This window comes from Symphalangus syndactylus, chromosome 16 (assembly GCF_028878055.3).
Source record: "Symphalangus syndactylus isolate Jambi chromosome 16, NHGRI_mSymSyn1-v2.1_pri, whole genome shotgun sequence".
Lineage (NCBI taxonomy): Eukaryota > Metazoa > Chordata > Mammalia > Primates > Hylobatidae > Symphalangus > Symphalangus syndactylus.
This window is the reverse complement of record NC_072438.2, coordinates 12,241,542-12,259,089: the sequence shown is the minus strand read 5'-3', so window position 1 is coordinate 12,259,089 and position 17,548 is coordinate 12,241,542. Positions and strand designations below refer to the sequence as shown.

Here is a 17,548-nt window from a genome sequence, read left to right as displayed (position 1 = left end):
AGCATAGTAGTATGATCCCAGCTCACTACAGCCTTGACCTCCTGGGCTCAAGCAGTCCTCCCACCTGAGGCTTCCAAGTAGCTGGGAACACAGGTGCACGCCACCATGCTTAGCTAATTTTTTTGTTTTTTTTAGCAATGGGGTTTTGCCATGTTGTCCGGGTTGGTCTTGAACTCCTGAGCTCAGGCGATCTGCCTGCATTGGCCTCCCAAAGTGCTGAGATTACAGGCGTGAGCCACTGTGTCTGGCCTTACTTTTTATTTTTTTAAGACAGGGTCTTGCTCTGTCACCCAGGCTAGAACGCAGTGGCACAACCTTGGCTCACAGCCACCTCAATCTCCTGGGCTCAAGCAATCCTCCCACCTCAGCCTCCCAAGTAGGTGGGACTACAGATGCACACCACCATGTCCAGCTAGTTTTTTTTGTTTATTTTTTTGTAGAGATGGTCTCACTACGTTGGCCAGGCTGGTCTCGAACTCCTGAGCTAAGGAGATCCTCCTTCCTCAGCCTCCCGAAGTGCTGGGATTATAGGCATCAGGCATCACACCCAGCCAAATTAAAGCTTTTAACAAATGTTATGTCTTATCCAACAAAGTAAAAATGGTTATGCACTCTATTTATTTACAAAGTTTTATTCTAAAGAAGAAAACACACCTTATCATTGAAGAATCTATCTAAGATTAACAGTCCACAATCACTTCGGTCCTCATCATCGGCAACTTCATATTCTGCCTGATTGGAGAGATGGAAGAAAAGAAAGAGTAGTTAAGTTGGGTGTGGTGATGCATACCTGTAGTTCCAGCCACTCGGGACACTGAGGTTGGGAGGATCACTTGGGCTCAGGAGTTCGAGGCCAGCCTGAGCAACATAGGGAGATCCTATCTCTTAAAAAAAAAAAAAGTTAAGCTTCTTCACCAATAATGTTTCATTATGTTTCAAATTATTTGGTTTTATATCCTCAGAGCCACAGACCAACTCTACTGATCAAGCGTCTACAGCTCTTCTTTGGGAAAGTAAGGTATATGAGGGGGAAAAAGTCAGTTTTTTAAAGGAGGTTAATGAAGTTTTAGAGCAATGCTTCCCATAATACTCTGTATGCCATATTACATTGCATAATACTCGTATGCCATATTACATTGCATCCATCAAAGATATCTCAGGGCCGGGAGCAGTGGCTCATGTCTGTAACCCCAGCACTTTGGGAGGCTGAGGCAGGCAGATCATCTGAGGCTGGGAGTTGGAGACAAGCCTGGCCAACATAGTGAAACCCCGTCTCTACTAAAAATACAAAAATTAGCTGGGTGTGGTGGCACACACCTGTAATCCCAGCTACTCAAGAGGCTAAGGCAGGAAGAATTGCCTGAACCCAGGAGGCGGAGGTTGCAGTGAGCCGAGATCATGCTACTACACTCCAGCCTGGGCGACAGAGCAAGACCCAGCCTCAAAAACAAACAAACTTCAGTGCTGGGAGTTCTGGATACTGTGTGGCAAGCAATTAATGGAAGAGAAAGCAAGTCTGATCCTGCAACGGTCCTTTGATATGCCAACTGGGCAGGCTATGAGCCCCAATTAGTCAATCAAACACAAATCCAGGTGCTGCTGGGAAGGTACTTGTACATACGATTAAAGTTTATAATCAGTTGACTTCAAGTGAAGGAGATTATGCTAGATAATCCAGGTGGCTCTGACCTAATCAGTTGAAAGGTGTTAAGAACAGAGATGAGTCTTCCTGGAGGAAGAAATTCTGCCTGAGGACGGCAGCTTCAGCCCATTTCTGGAGAGTCCTACCATGCCCCTTCTGACAGTCCGCCCTACAGATTTCAGACTTTCCTAACCAGACCCTACAATTATGTAAGCCAATTCCTTGCAATAAATCTCTTAATATCTCCTCCTATGGGTTCTAGTTCTCTGGTTGAATCCTGACTGATACAGATGCCACTAATTCATTTAATAAGCAAGAAATAGGGCAAACAACCACGCCAGGTGCCATGAAGGGGAAATGAATAAGACACAGTTCCTTCACTTGAGAAGCTCACAGAGCCTGTCCATCACCTATCATCAAGATAGTCAAAGCAGTAAGTGCGACAAAATGGCACAATCAGACATTATTTCTGAACCTACAAAACTGCCATTGAAAAAACAAAAACAGGCCGGGCGCGGTGGCTCACGCTTGTAATCCCAGCACTTTGGGAGGCCGAGGCGGGCGGATCACGAGGTCAGGAGATCGAGACCACGGTGAAACCCTGTCTCTACTAAATGTATAAAAAAAAAAATAAGCCGGGCGCGGTGGCGGGCGCCTGTAGTCCCAGCTACTCGGAGAGGCTGAGGCAGGAGAATGGCGTGAACCCGGGAGGCGGAGCTTGCAGTGAGCCGAGACTGCGCCACTGCACTCCAGCCTGGGCGACAGAGCAAGACTCCGTCTCAAAAAAAAAAAAAAAAAAAAAAAAAAAAAAAAAAAAAGAAAAAACAAAAACATAACCTGTAACTGCAGTCACATAGCTGTCACCTCATAACTACAAGTATCATGACAATATCAGAAGACTGAAACCTAAAATAGAGTTTCAACAATGCAGTTTAGCTATTTTAACATAAGGAAGAACAGTAGGTCCCTAAATTCTTAAAATATAGCAGCTTGGCAAACATTACCCACTACATGAAAACTTATACCCAGGGTTCCATCCCCCAAACTGAGGAAGCATGCCCCAGCACATTGGAACTATGTCTTCAAAAAGAAGAACTGGCCAGGCGCAGTGGCTCATGTCTGTAATCCTAGCACTTTCGGAGGCTGAGGCGGGCAGATCACCTGAGGTCAGGAGTTTGAGACCAGCCTAGCCAACATGGGGAAACCCCGTCTCTACTAAAAATACAAAAATTAGTTGGGTGTGGTGGCACATGCCTGTAGTCCCAGCTACTCAGGAGGCTGAAGCAGGAGAATCGCTTGAACCTGGGAGGCAGAGGTTGCAGTGAGCTGCGATCATGCCATTGCACTCCAGCCTGGCGGACAAGAGCAAAACTCTGTCTCAAAAAAAAGAAAGAAGAAAGAAGAAGAAGAAGAAGAGGAAGAGGAAGAGGAGGAGGAGGAGGAGGAGGAAGAGAAGAAGAAGAAGAAGAAGAAGAAGAAGAAGAAGAAGAAGAAGAAGAAGAAGAAGAAGAAGAAGAAGAAGAAGAAGAAGGAGAAGAATCACCTTATTCTAGCAACAGTGCCAGAAAAGAAAGGACTGGGAGAGATCTGAGGGAAGGAAGCAAACAACAAAACAGCCGCAAATGTTTTTCTGAAACGAATATATCATAAATAAATATATATATACCTTTTAAAGTTTTTTAAAAAGCTGTTTTAGAGGAAAATCAAATCCAAACTCAATGATATAAGGCATATATGTCCGCATATAATAAGCACTCAATACATATTTGCTGATACAATTAAGACAGGCCAAAGCAGAGAGAGGAAGGGTCATAACCCTGGTACAAAAGAGAGAGAGCTTTTCTGCTAAATTCCACCAATTTTCTATTGGTCACTTGCTTCTGAATTTCATAGTTTTGAAATTCTAGGCTTGCCAATGGTACCCACAAAGATTGAGAAACATAAAGTTTCTTTACCTATAAGGAAATCACAGTAAATCTCAAACAGGATACATGAGAATGTTGGAAACTTTCTTGAGCATAGTAAATTCCATCCAAAGTGATCATTCTTCTTACACAAACTTTATCCCTTCCATATGCTTCTGGGTTAAAGCGTTTTTAAGTTAGGAACATTGGCCAGTTGAGTGCAGAAAGGACATTTTTCAGGTAGCTGAACAAGCATTATCATCTTAGAGCCGGGCGCAGTGGCTTACGCCTGTAATCCCAGCACTTTGGGAGGCCAAGGCAGGTGGATCACAAGGCTGAGGCAGAAGAACTGCTTGAACCCAGGAGGCAGAGGCTGCAGTGAGCCAAGATCACGCCACTGCAGTCCAGCCTGGGCAACAGAGAAAGACTCCATTTCAAAAAAATAAAAAATAAAAAAAGTATTATCATCTTAATTAGTCTGTCATCTTCATACAATTAAAGCCTCAAGTTTCAAAGTCATTCAATGACTACATGTGATTCTCCAACACTTGAGATGTAATTCTACACAAAATACCACTTCAGACTAAAGGGATTTCTGTCCCAATAAGATAATATGACACCAAGACAACCAGTCCCTCCACTCCTACATCATTGCCCAGATCGAGTTTTTACATTTTCTTTTTTTTTTGAGACGGAGTCTCACTCTGTCGCCCAGGCTGGAAGGCAGTGGCGTGATTTCGGCTCACTGCAACCTCTGCCTCTGGTTCAAGTGATTCCCCTGCCTCGGCCTCCCAAGTAGCTGGGACTACAGGCACGTGCCACCACACCCGGCTAACTTTTTGTATTTTAGTAGAGACAGGTTTCACTGTGTTGGTCAGGATGGTCTCGATCTCCTGACCTCATGATTCGCCCGCCTCGGCCTCCCAAAATGCTGGGATTACAGCATGAGCTACCGCGCCTGGCCAAGTTTTTACATTTTCAAAAGCACAAGATTGGGTGGTTGCTCAATATGGAGATAAACTGCTCACCACTGCATCCAAGAATTCAATGTGCCTCTTTAGAGTGGGTTTGGTATCACAGAACTGCCTGAAGAGAAGTCTTCCTATCGGTTGCTTGTCACAAAGACTGCTATAATCCTTTTCTGGGTGAAGAAAACGGATAAGAAGCAAACAAATATAATCATTACAATCCACCACATGCTGTTCTAAGCCTTACAGTTTTCACTTAATACAATAAAAGTCAAAAACAGTATTTGCAATATTATTTTCATCTTTTGTTGTTGTTTTTTTGCTTTTTTTGTTTGTTTGTTTTTGAGACAGTCTCCCTCCTCTGTTGCCCAGGCTGGAGTACAGTGGTACAATCTCAGCTCACTGCAACCTCTGCCTCCCAGGTTCAGGCGATTCTCCTGCTTATCTGTTAAGCATCTAATATCTAGAACATGTAAAGAAATCTTATACCTCAACAACAAAAAGACAATCCAATTTTTAAAATGGATAAAAGATTTGAACTGACATTTCTCTAAAAGTTTACAAATGACCCATAAGCACATGACAATATGCTCAACATCATTATTCATTAGAGAAATGCAAATCAAAGCACAATAAGATACTTCATACCCACTAGGATTAGATAAAATGAAAAATAAAGAGGAAAATAAAAAGTGTTGGGAAAGATGTGAAGCAACTGAATACATCGCTAGTGGGAATGTAACACAGGGCAGTGGTTGGAAGAGTCTGGTGTTCCTCAAAAAGTTAAACACAGAATTACCATATGATTCTACTTCTTTTTTTTTTTGAGATAGAGTCTCACTCTGTCATCCAGGCTGGAGTGCAGTGGCATAATCTCACCTCACTGCAACCTCCACCTCCTGGGTTCAAGCAATTCTCATGCCTCAGCCTCCCGAGTATCTTGGATTACAGGCACATGCCTCCACGCCCAAGTAATTTTTGTATTTTTAGTAGAGATGTGGTTTCACTATGTTGGCCAGGCTGGTTTCGAACTCCTGACCTCAGATGATCCACCTGCCTTGGCTTGCCAAAGTGCTGAGATTACAGGCATGAGTCATGGCGCCTGGCCCAATTTTTGTAATTTTAGTAGAAACAGGTTTCACCATGTTGGCCAGGCTAGTCTCGAACTCCTGACCTCAAGTGATCCACCCACCTCAGCCTCCCAAAGTGCTGGGATTACAGCCGTGAGCCACCACGCCCGACCAACAATTCTGCTTCTGTATACGCACACAAAACAAGTGAAAGCAGGGACTCAAACAGGTATTTGCACACCAATGTTCCCAGCAACACTATTCACACAGCCAAAAACTTGGAACAACCCAATGTCCATCAACAGATGAACAGATAAGCAAAATGTGGTAAGTCCATGCAATATCCAACTCAAGGCCACCGAACTGTACACTTAAAACAGTAATTTTTGTTATGTATATTTTATCATGATTTTTTAAAAGCCTAGTACACGAATATTCATAGCAGCATTATTCATAATAGGCAAAAGTAGAAAACAACTCAAATGTCTATTAACTGATGAATGGCTAAATAAAATGTGATATATCCATATAATGGAATATTATTCACCAACAAAAAAAAGGATGAAGTACTTTGACAACATTATGCTACGTAAAAAAAGCCAGTCACAAAAGACCACATAGTGTATGATTCCCATTTATATGAAATGTCCGGAACAGGCAAAGACATAGACAGAAAGTAGATTTGTAGTTGCCTAGCTCTGGAGGTAGTGGGTGGGAGGGAGTGAGAAGTGGCTACCAATGGGTGTGGCGTTTCATTTTGGGGTGCTAAAAATGCTGTCAAATTGACTGTGGTGATGGTTTCACAACTCAATATATTAAAAACTATTGAACTATATACTTTAAATGGATAATTTGTATGGCATATGAATTATATCTTCAAGAAGCAGTTATTTAAAAAACTTAGTGGAGTTAAAACAATGGGGGAGTTACAACAATGAGGGAAATACTAGCTCCTTTATACCATCTGAAACTAATTTTGATAAATAAAATACTTCATCATCTTTCTTTAAAAGGAAAAACAGTACTAAAGGAAAGATGGATTGGTTTGTAAAAATAATCTTGGAATAAATGTGTCCTTCCTACAGGTAACACAAAGCTCAGAAGCTAACCGGGAAAGACTGATATATTTGTCTCTATAAAAATACTAAAACTTCTGTATGAAAAAAAGACACTGAGGGCCAGGCACGGTGGCTCACGCCTGTCATCCCAGCACTTTGGGAGGCCAAGGTGGGCAGATCACAAGGGCAAGAAATCGAGACCATCCTGGCCAACATGGTGAAACCCCATCTCTACTAAAAATACACAAATTAGCCGGGCACAGTGGCGGGCGCCTGTAGTCCCAGCTACTAGGGAGGCTGAGGCAGGGAATCGCTTGAACCTGGGAGGCGGAGCTTGCAGTGAGCCAAGATTGCACCACGGCACTCCAGCCTGGCGACAGAGTGAGACTCCGTCTCAAAAAAAAAAAAAAAAAAGATAACACCTTTTATATATAAAGAACTTTCATAAATGAATTAGAAAAGAAAAAGGAAACATTGAAAAAAAAAGCAATGGAAATGTTCTACCCCATCCATAATCGAGAAAAGAAACCATTTTTCAAATTACAGTTTAGCAAATATTAAAAAGACTGATAACAACCAGTATTAGCAAAGGCATGACAAAGAAAGTTTGTTACATACTGTTGACAGAAAGGGAAATTGATACAATCTTTTTGGGGGGGTGATTTAGCAATATCAAAATTTTAAATGCAGGTACCCTTTGAACTGAAAATTCTATTGTTAAAAAATACAGTTCAGTTACGATTGCTCTATAGACATGATTCCATATCTGACTTCTTTTTTTTTTTTTTTTTTTTTTTTGAGACGGTGTCTTGTTCTGTCACCCAGGCTGGAGTGCAGTGGTGGGATCTCGACTCACTGCAAGCTTCCCGGGTTCACACCATTTTCCTGCCTCAGCCTCCTGAGTAGCTGGGACTACAGGCGCCCGCCACCTCGCCCAGCTAATTTTTTTGTATTTTTAGTGGAAACGGAGTTTCACCGTGTTAGCCAGGATGGTCTCGATCTCCTGATCTCGTGATCCGCCCACCTCGGTCTCCCAAAGTGCTGGGATTACAGGCGTGAGCCACCACGCCTGGCCTTCTGTATCTGACTCCTTAGGCTCATGTTAGGACCTGTAGCTAACTCTCATTCTTTACAGTTGCAGAGTATTCTGTTACACTGATATACCATATTTTTATTTGACTAATCCCTTCCTGAAGATCATTAGAAATTTTTCTTTTCTTTTTTCTTTCTTTCCCTCATTTATTTTTTTTCTCAAGACAGGTCTCGCTATGTTGCCCAGGCTGGACTCAACCTCTTGGGCTCAAGGGAATCCTCCTGCCTCTGCCTCCCAAGTAGCTGCGCCTACAGGTATGTGCCACCATGCCTGGCTCAATAATTTTTTTTTTTTTTTTGAGATGGAGTCTTGCTCTGTTCCCCAGGCTGGAATGCAGTTGTGTGATTTCGGCTCACTGCAAGCTCCGCCTCCTGGGTTCACGCCATTCTCCTGCCTCAGCCTCCCAAGCAGCTGGGACTACAGGCGCCGCCACAGGACCCAGCTAATGTTTTTTGTATTTTTAGTAGAGACAGGGTTTCACCGTGGTCTCAATCTCCTGACCTCATGATCCGCCCACCTCGGCCTCCCAAAGTGCTGGGATTACAGGTGTGAGCCACCGTGCCCGGCCTGGCTCAATAATTTTTTAAAACGTGCATAGAAAACTGTCTGGAAGGCTACTAAACAATACTTAACAGTGTTTCTTCTAGAGACAATAATTGGCTCGGTCGTGGGGAGAGGAATTTTTACTTTTTCTTCAGTAATGTATAGAACAATGAGTATATATATTACTTGTAAAAAATGTTTCTAATGGGGACCGGGCATGGTGGCTCACACCTGTAATCCCAGCACTTTGGGAGGCTGAGGTGGGCAGATTGCTTGAGCTCAGGAGTTTAAGACCAGCCTGGGCAACATGGTGAGACCCCACCTCTATAAAAATATATATATATTTTTAATGAAAAAGTCAATAGCCAACTTTATAACTGCAGATCAGAAAATCTAAAGGATTTTTTTTCCTGAGAGGAATCATGAAGATTTAAGGAGAATTTATCATAAAATTTTTGAAACAAATATGGAACTCAAGAAAGAATAACATCTAACAAATGGTATCATGCCAGATGTACCATCCAAGCATTAGTAGGCACTATTTACTCACCAATGGAATGTCTAAGCTCACTGCACTGGCTGACAGGAGGCAGTGTCAGTATCTTCCTCCATTTTTCACTACGACCACTTTTTTTGCCATATCCTCCTGAATTTGGGAGAAAAAAGGCAATTTCTTTTAACAGTCAGAAATATCCAATTATAACAACTGCTTCCACTAATCCATCTTATCATTTCTATTCGAGTGGTTTGGGTACCTATCATGAGTAAAAATAGATGCTTATAGTAATTTGTCTTATCTGGAAAGCTGCTCGAAGAAATATAAAATTCCCAGGTGATGCAATCTGTCACTAGCTCTGCCATTTAAAGCCATGGTGAGCCTGTTTCCAAATCTGTAAACAAGATCTAACATGATATATTGTTCAGGGCTGCTTATAAGTATTTATCAAAGAAATATTTATTGAGCATCTACTATGTACCAAATACCTTCAAAGCACTAGGCATATGATGGTAAAAAAGACCAAGTCCCTCCCTCGCATTCTAAGTGAGGGAGTGATATGGTTTGGCTCTATGTCCCCACCCAAATCTCATCTCAAATTATAATACCCACATGTCGAGGGAGGGACTGGGTGGGAGTCCCATGATTGGATCATAGGGACGGATTCCCCATGCTGCTCCCGTGATAATGAGGGAGTTCTCATGAGATCTGATGGTTTTAAAAGTGGCAGTTTCCCCTGTGCTCTCTCTCTCCCCCTCTCTCTTCTGCCACCATGTAAGACGTGTCTTGCTTCCCCTTTGCTTTTCACCATGATTGTAAGTTTCCTGAGGCCCCTCTAGCCATGCAGAACTGTGAGTCAATTAAACCTCTTTTGTTTATAAATTACCCAGTCTCTGGTAGTATCTTCAGAGCAGTGTGAAAATGGACTAATACAGGGAGAGAAATGCACAAATCAGATAATGGTAAGAGATAAGAAAAAAATAGCTAATCGTACAGTGATAAATATGAAACAAAATCAAGCAAGGTAAAGGTGGAAGGTGCTGTTTTGACTAAGGAGGATCAGAGAAGACCTCCCTACAAGGGTCACATTTAGGCAGAGGCCTGAAGGATGTGAGTGGCAGAGTCTTGGCAAGTGCTGGGAGAAGAGCATCCCATGGTGAAACCAGCATGATGGAAAAGGCTACACTATAATACTTCAGAAAGATCTTTTAAACAAGCACCATTTTTTCTTTAATTCAACTCAGCGAAATGAGCATCTTCAATCTCAAGCCTTCTGGGCAGCTAAAATTTTATTAAATTTTATCCAGAACACAATGGCTTAGGCTGGGTGACTAAGACTCCAGGACCATTTGGAAGAATTAGGAAACCAGGGCGAAAGCCACATTTCCTTGGGAGACAATGAGCTCTGTCTTAAACACGGTGAGTGTGGAAAATTGTAAGAGACAGACATTTGGAAGATGGGTAGACTGGGATGAGCTTAGAAGAGGCTCAGCTAGAGATACAGACTTGATATCTGCAAAAAATCCATCAAAGATGCAAGAGCTTCTTCCTCAGCCTTAGTTTTGCTCTTCTACTCCCCCTACTCAATATCTCAACTGCGATCATGAGCTCTGGACTCATGTCCCACATCACAAGATGTCCAGAGCACCTGACATTCAACATGTTCACCTCAGACTCATAATCTTCCCCCTCAAATCCAGCCCACATTTTTTCTTTTTGTTAAGATTTGTTTATTTAATAAATATGTAACAACCACCTGCCAATGCCAGAGAATATGCTAAGTGCTGTGTCAGTGACAGCTATGTCCCACGTCACTGAAGGGTGGGGAAAGGGGACCTGTTCCTCCTGTCCCTTCAGAGAGAACACAGAAACATTCCAGAGAGGCAGTAGGCACTGAAAAAAGGCTATCATCTTTGGTTATGGGTTATTTTTTTCAGGGTTATTGCTGGTTCTCCCTTCAGTTGAAATAAGAACTGTTCTTTGGGATACATCATTTTTATCTGACCTCTTAAAGGAGTACAGAGCTGAGCTGTCACTTGCCTGATGCAGTATTTCACCCTCTAGATTCCACAAATGGAAAACAAGCATGATCTACAAGTGCCCTGAGACATGGCTTACGTCTTCAGTGGTGCTTCTGTGCCCCAGCTGCTGAATCATTGAGCAGAGAACAAGTCCCTCTCAGTCTTATTCATATTTCACTATCTCTGCTTTCTCCTGGTCCCTGGCCTCTCCCAACTTTATAGTACTCAAGTAACTAGCAAGGAACATGGCAGCCTGGCTGCTATGTCCTTCCTTTCCTAAGCCTGACACTGTCTGTAGGCTTAGAACCAGTGCTTCCACCTTCCCAGGAGCCAAGCAGTGAGGCAGGCAGGGCCTGGATGAGGTGGTGCTGGCAGCAGTGGCCAGTGCCAGTGGAAGCCAGGAACAGGTGGGAGCCCCACCCCCTTCCAGGTTGGTGGGGCAGGAGCCCCACACTACTGGGAGGAGCTGCAGCCACCCAGCCACAGCTGCTGACCTGGGCATCCCTGTGCTCTCAGGAGCCCAGGAAGCCCCCTGCCCCTGCAGGCTTGGAAGTGCCTGTTCCCACTGACTGGCCTCTCACTGCTCCTGGCACCTGCTCCGATTTTGGATCAAAGTTGTGGCTGAGCCCAGGCACTGTCACAACCCAGCCAGGTGTGTGCACAATAGGGGTGGTGCTGACACACCAGCCACCTGCTGCCTCAGCCCCCTCCAGACTTTGGACACCAATGAGCATGGCAGGGAGGCCAAGGCGTGGCTGAGTTCAGCTCACTGCAGGCCAGGGCACACAAACAGCCATGGCACCATGAACAAGGGCAGGAGGCAGACAGGTTCCTGGGTAGAAAGGGGCAGGGTCCCCAGTGAAACCTCACTTTCAAGCCAGGGATAGACTGAAGCCTGAGGGCCGGGCTGCCAGTTCTGCAGACTGGAGTGAGAACTTTTGGTGGTTTTTCTGGGCCCACCCATGGACCAATCAGCGTGCACTTCCTCCCCTCTGAAGCTCATAAAAACCCCAGACTCAGCTAGACTCGGGCAGAAAACAGGACAACCCGCCTGCAGAGAGGTGCTACCCACTGTGGGTCTCCTTTCCACTGAGGGCTGTACACTCATCGGGACAACCTGCCTGCAGATAGGAGCTACCCACTCCAGGTCTCCTCTCCTCTGAGGGCTGCACAGACGATGGGATGATCTGCCTGCAGAAAGGAGCTACCCATTTTGGGTCTCCTGAGAGCTGTACTGTCACTCAATAAAGCACCTCTTCTCCTTGCTCACCCTCCAGTTGTCTGTGTACCTCATTCTTCTTGGACACAGGACAAGAACTTGGGACCCACTGAATGGCGGGACTGAAAGAGCTGTAACACAAACAGGCTGAAGCACACCCCCTAACTCACCACGTTGTGGGATGATGAGAAGGAGAGAAGAGAGGAGAGAAGAGCTGTGGCCCCTTGGGGAGCCCAGACTTAGGACCTCCCTCAGCCAAGGCTGTGACACCCTCTTTGAAGCTCTGTGGTTCCTGAAGTCTCCAAGCTTCTGGGCACCACAGTGTTCCCTGGTGCCCACAGTACTGCAAGTACTTGTGGCTGCTTGCAGTACGCTTGGTCTAGCCACAGCCACAGCAGGTAGCCAGCGCCTGTGCCTGGAGCTGCCTGCCCTGCCACAGCTGGCATGCCTGGCTGTGCCCAATGGCCAGACCCTGCACTCATTTGCTCATGCAACCCTTGCCACTCTGCACCTGGCTTGCCCTTGGCAGGCATGGGATCTGGACCAGTAGTGAAAGACAAGCACAGCCTGCCAGGCCAAGTGGGTGGAAGGAGCCCAGTGGGCCCAAGCAAAACTCAGGTAAAGCCGCCACTGGCCACAGAAGTCTCCAGCTGGTGAAGCAACACCCTAAGGATCCTGTGACAGTGGCACAGCCACTCAGCCCCAGTGGGTTTGTGTTCACGGGTATGTGGCACTGACGGTGGGGTAGGGTGGCAACAAGAGGTAGGCTGGATGCATCACCCAGGACTAGCCTGTCAGGCAAGAGGTGAGCTGTTCTGCTCCTCACAGACGGGCCCAAGGAAGACAAGGCTTCCAATGAGTCCCTGTGCCTCATCTTGGTGCTGTTCTGGGGTATTTGCACATTGAAATCTCAGCATCTAGTAGGCTTGTTGTGGAGGTTAAATAGGATAACTTGTGTAGAAAGGTACCAGGCTCATGAGTGGGGTTCAGTGTTCCTTCCGTTCCCCTTTAGGGTATGTTTCCTACATTGACAGAAGATTCCCACTGAAGACTGGTTCCCAGGTTCCCGTCTTGGATGATGAGGGAAACAAGTCAAGGTGCTAGGCTTTCCTCTTCATCCTGGCTGCTGCCACTCCCAGCCAGCTCCACGCAGTGAAGACTCCAGGGAGGCTAGGTGGCCATGCCAGTCCCAGTCATCTTTCCATACTGTGAATCCTGGATAACAAATTATTTATTCAGAGGACATCTGCTGTCCATGTCCTGTGTGCCAGGCACTGTCCAGGCTCTGGGTACCCTGTGGAGGGTCAGGCAGCTGGTCATAACAGGATGAAAGCACTCTTGTCAGACCCAAACAAACTTTGAGATAAGAACCATCAGGAGGAGTGTCTAAAATAACCCCACAAGAAATTCTTTCACATCCTTCATGCATCTCATGCTTTTCACAACCTACATTTTGCACATATGCAGGTATTTCTGAGACCAGGTTTACCACTAGACCGTTTTTTTTCTTTTTTGAGATAGGGTCTTGCTCCATCACCCAGGCTAGAATGCAGAATGCAAGGCTCACTGCAGCCTTGACATCCTGGACTCAAGAGATCCAGCTACCTCAGCCTCCTCAGCAGCTGGGACCACAAGCATGCACCACCACACATGGATTTTTTTTGGGGGGCTAGGGGGGACAGAGTTTCACTCTTGTTGGCCAGGCTGGAGTGCAATGGTGGCATCTTGGCTCTTTGCAACCTCTGCCTACTGGGTTCAAGCGATTCTCCTGGCTCAGCCTCCCGAGTAGCTGGGATTACAGGCATGTGCCACCACGCCCGGCTAATTTTGTATTTTTAGTAGAGATAGGGTTTCTCCATGTTGGTCAGGCTGGTCTCGAACTCCTGACCTCAGGTGATCTGCCTGCCTTGACCTCCTCAAAATGCTGGGATTACAGGTGTGAGCCACTGCGCCTGGCCACTTTTTTTTTTTTTTTTTTTTTTTTTTGAGACAGAGTCTCCCTCTGTCACTCAGGCTGGAGTGCAGAGCACCATCCTGGCTCATTGCAACCTCCACCTCCTGGGTTCAAGTGATTCTCCTGCCTTAGCCTCCAGAGTAGCTGGGATTATAGGCGCCTGCCACCACGCCCAGCTAATTTGTGTATTTTTAATTTAATTTTATTTTTTTGAGACAGAGTCTCATTCTGTTGCCCAGGCTGGAGTGCAATGGAGCAATCTCAGCTCACTGCAAGCTCCACCTCCTGGGTTCACGCCATTCTCCTGCCTCAGCCTACCAAGTAGCTGGGACTATAGGCGCCCGCTACCACGCCTGGCTAATTTTTTTGTATTTTTAGTAGAGATGGTGTTTTACCGTGTTAGCCAGGATGGTCTTGATCTCTTGACCTCGTGATCCGCCCACCTCAACCTCCCAACGTGCTGGGATTACAGGCATGAGCCACCGTGCCCAGCCTAATTTGTGTATTTTCAGTAAGAGACGGGGTTTCAGCATGTTGGCCAGGCTGGTCTCGAACTCCTGACCTCAGGTGATCCGCCCACCTCGGCCTCCCAAAGTGCTGGGATTACTTACAGGCATGAGTCACTGCGCCTGGCCACACATGGCTATTTTTTAAAAGCTTTTGTAGAGAAGAGATCTTGCCATGTTGCCCAAGCTAGTCTCAGACCCCTGGGCCCAAGAGACCCTCCTGCCTCAGCCTCCCAAACTACTGGGATTACAAGCGTGAGCCACCTTGCCTGGCCTGGACTCTTTTAGGAAGGCAGCAATTGAGGTAAGATGCTCTTGAAAGAACACCTGCCCCCTAGTGGCATCTCCACCATTGAACTGATGCCAACTGCGATTTGGAGCCTCTGGAACCAGTGAACTCTGTTTCCAAGCAGCTTATGTGAACCTCTCCCTGTCTGCCAAATAAAAGCTTCCTCTTCCTTTCCCCTTTTCGGGTGCACCTGTGGCTTGCCATGGCTGTGCATCCCAAATTATAATCCTCTTTGCTTACTCCCTAATACATTCATTCAATCTGGAGATATTTTTCTCTGATATCTTTTTTTAGATTGACAATAGAATCGATTAGCTCAATTATAGAGTCCTATCAGAACAAGTTTTTAAAAGATTCTTAAAAATTAGCATATTATCAATTAGCTCAATGTGTGAAGCCCTAGTCTATGGTGAAGCCACAGTCTATGAGATAACCAAGAACCTTCTACATAAGGTAATTTTAAAGATGAAAGTTTTTTTCCCTTTTTCTTCCCACTCAATATGGATCTTTAGGATAGATTAATACAGCAACTGACTTTTAGGAATTTCTTATTTATTTATTTTTTTTCTTTTGAGATGGAGTCTCGCTCTGTCACCCAGGCTGGAGTGCAGTGGCACAATCTCGGCTCACTGCAAGCTCTGCCTCCCAGGTTCACACCATTCTCCTGCCTCAGCCGCCCGAGTAGCTGGGACTACAGGCGCCCGCCACCACACCCGACTAATTTTTTGTATTTTTTAGTAGAGACAAGGTTTCACCGTGGTCTCGATCTCCTGACCTCATGATCTGCCCGCCTCGGCCTCCCAAAGTGCCGGGATTACAGGCATGAGCCACCACGCCCGGCCCCAAGGAATTTCTATAAAACCTAGTTTATTCTCAATTTTAGCTGTAAAAAAGAAGGAAAATATTTTATTGTCAAAAGAGATATAGTCAGGACACCAAAGGCTCATGTTACAAAAGAAAAAATAGGCAAAGTGAACTTCATAAGCTCATGGAATGGGGGAAAACATTTGCACATTATATATCTGATAAGGGTTTAGTAATCAGAATATATAGTGAACTCCTAATACTCATGACAGAGCTGCTGCTGGGAAGTGGCGGCCCAATGAGGGACATTTCCCAGTCCCCTGTAGGGTGGGGGGCCATCTGACTGTGATCTGGACAACAGAATGTGGACAGAAGTGTTTATGCCACTTCCACACCTGGCCTGGAAGAATCTGCCACATGGGTCTCCATGCTCTCTCACTTCTTTGTTTGGTAGATGGACCGAGATCCACAGGAGGATCTTGGGAGCCATGTGCTGATGACTCAGAACTTACGCCAGCCTGGAATCCTGAATGACTGCAAGAAGCACAGTCTACTTACCCACTCCCTCCCTGACAACCCTCAACATGGCTTTTACGGAAATGAAAAATAAATTCTATTCTCATTGTTCCACAAACAACAGAGATTTTAAGGTTTACCTGTTACAGCAGCAAGTATTAGTTTAACTGATACAGATGTCAGTATCTTGAGGGAAATATTAACCTAATAAAAAACCCTGGGTAAACAGATGGTCTAGCAGTAGGCGTAGCAGCCGGAGCTCTGTGTTATTCAGTAGCAGCAACACATTTAGTTCAGTGTTGTCTGTGATGATAATTCAAGAGGCAGAACACACAGACCAAGTGCTTAGAGAGCCCCACACTCTAGCAAACAGGTCGAACAGTAGTAGTATGCGCTGTTACTCGTCATACCGAGGAAGGCATTTTGCTGGGGAAGGGAGCTCAAGCAAGAATTGCTGGCTTTGTAAGCAGCAATAAAAAAAAGTGCAAACAGACCAGAAATTTGGGCCTTTAGAGAGTATGAAAGGCCGCCTGTTCCTGGCCTCCCAAACAGTGGAAAGTAAGACTGGAAAAGGCTTTGAAAGACAAAAGCACATAAAAACCCAGCTCTGTGCAACAAGCAGATCAGGGGTGTGGTTTTCCCACCCAAACTGCCGCCTCAAGACAGCCCCCAATTAATCTGGGGAGTAGAGACTTGAAAGAAAGAAAATTTGGCCGGGTGCAGTGGCTCACACCTGTCATCCCAGCACTTTGGGAGGCCAGGGCGGACAGATCACCTGAGGTCGGCAGTTCAAGACCAGCCTGACCAACATGGAGGAACCCCATCTCTACTAAAAACAGAAAATTAGCCGGACGTGGTGGCACGTGCCTGCAATCCCAGCTACTCGGGAAGCTGAGGTGGGAGAATCACTTGAACCTGGAAGCGGAGGTTGTGGTGAGCTGAGATCGTGCCATTGCACTCCAGCCTGGGCAACAAGAGCGAAACAAGAAAGAAAGAAAAGGAAGGAAGGAAGGAAGGGAGGGAGGGAAGGAGGAAGGAAGGAAGGAAGGAAGGAAGGAAGGAAGGAAGGAAGGAAGGAAGGAAAGAAAAAATTTAAGTTTGAGAATGCGTTTAGGAAAGAAGGGTGGGTGCAACTACTGGCACATGGAACTGGCTGGAAGCAAACATATCATCAAAGGACAAAATTACATCAAATTTCAAGTTGGAATCTAGTTGGCTTTTATTTGCAATGCTAGAATTGGGCAACACCTCCTTCTAAAAAACAGAATGCAGCCTGGGCAACATAGTGAGACCCTATCTCTAAAAAAAAAAAAATTAGTCAGCCATGGCGGTGTGCACCTGTAGTCCCAGCTACTCAGGAGGCTGCGGTAGGAGGATCACTGGAGCCTAGGAGTTCAAGGCTGCAGCGAGCCGTGACTGCCCCACTGCATTCCAGCCTGAGCAACAGACAAGAGACTGTGAGAGA

At 45.5% G+C, this 17,548-nt stretch overlaps 1 protein-coding gene across 17 annotated transcripts in view; it reads right to left on the bottom strand.

Annotated features, from left to right (window-relative positions):
• The window catches only part of GRK4 (G protein-coupled receptor kinase 4), a 65,686-nt gene that overhangs the window by 35,709 nt on the left and 12,429 nt on the right, over nt 1-17,548 (bottom strand). For 15 of the 17 annotated variants that reach the window (XM_063619695.1, XM_055245566.2, XM_063619701.1 and 12 more), the window contains exons 2-4: nt 8,829-8,924; nt 4,575-4,687; nt 655-732 (exon numbers count right to left, since the gene is read on the bottom strand). In XM_063619695.1, coding sequence (XP_063475765.1) covers nt 655-732; nt 4,575-4,687; nt 8,829-8,924 — 287 coding nt within the window. The remainder of the gene's footprint in view (nt 1-654; nt 733-4,574; nt 4,688-8,828; nt 8,925-17,548) is intronic. The other 2 variants (XM_063619697.1, XM_055245571.2) reach the window with 2 other exon arrangements.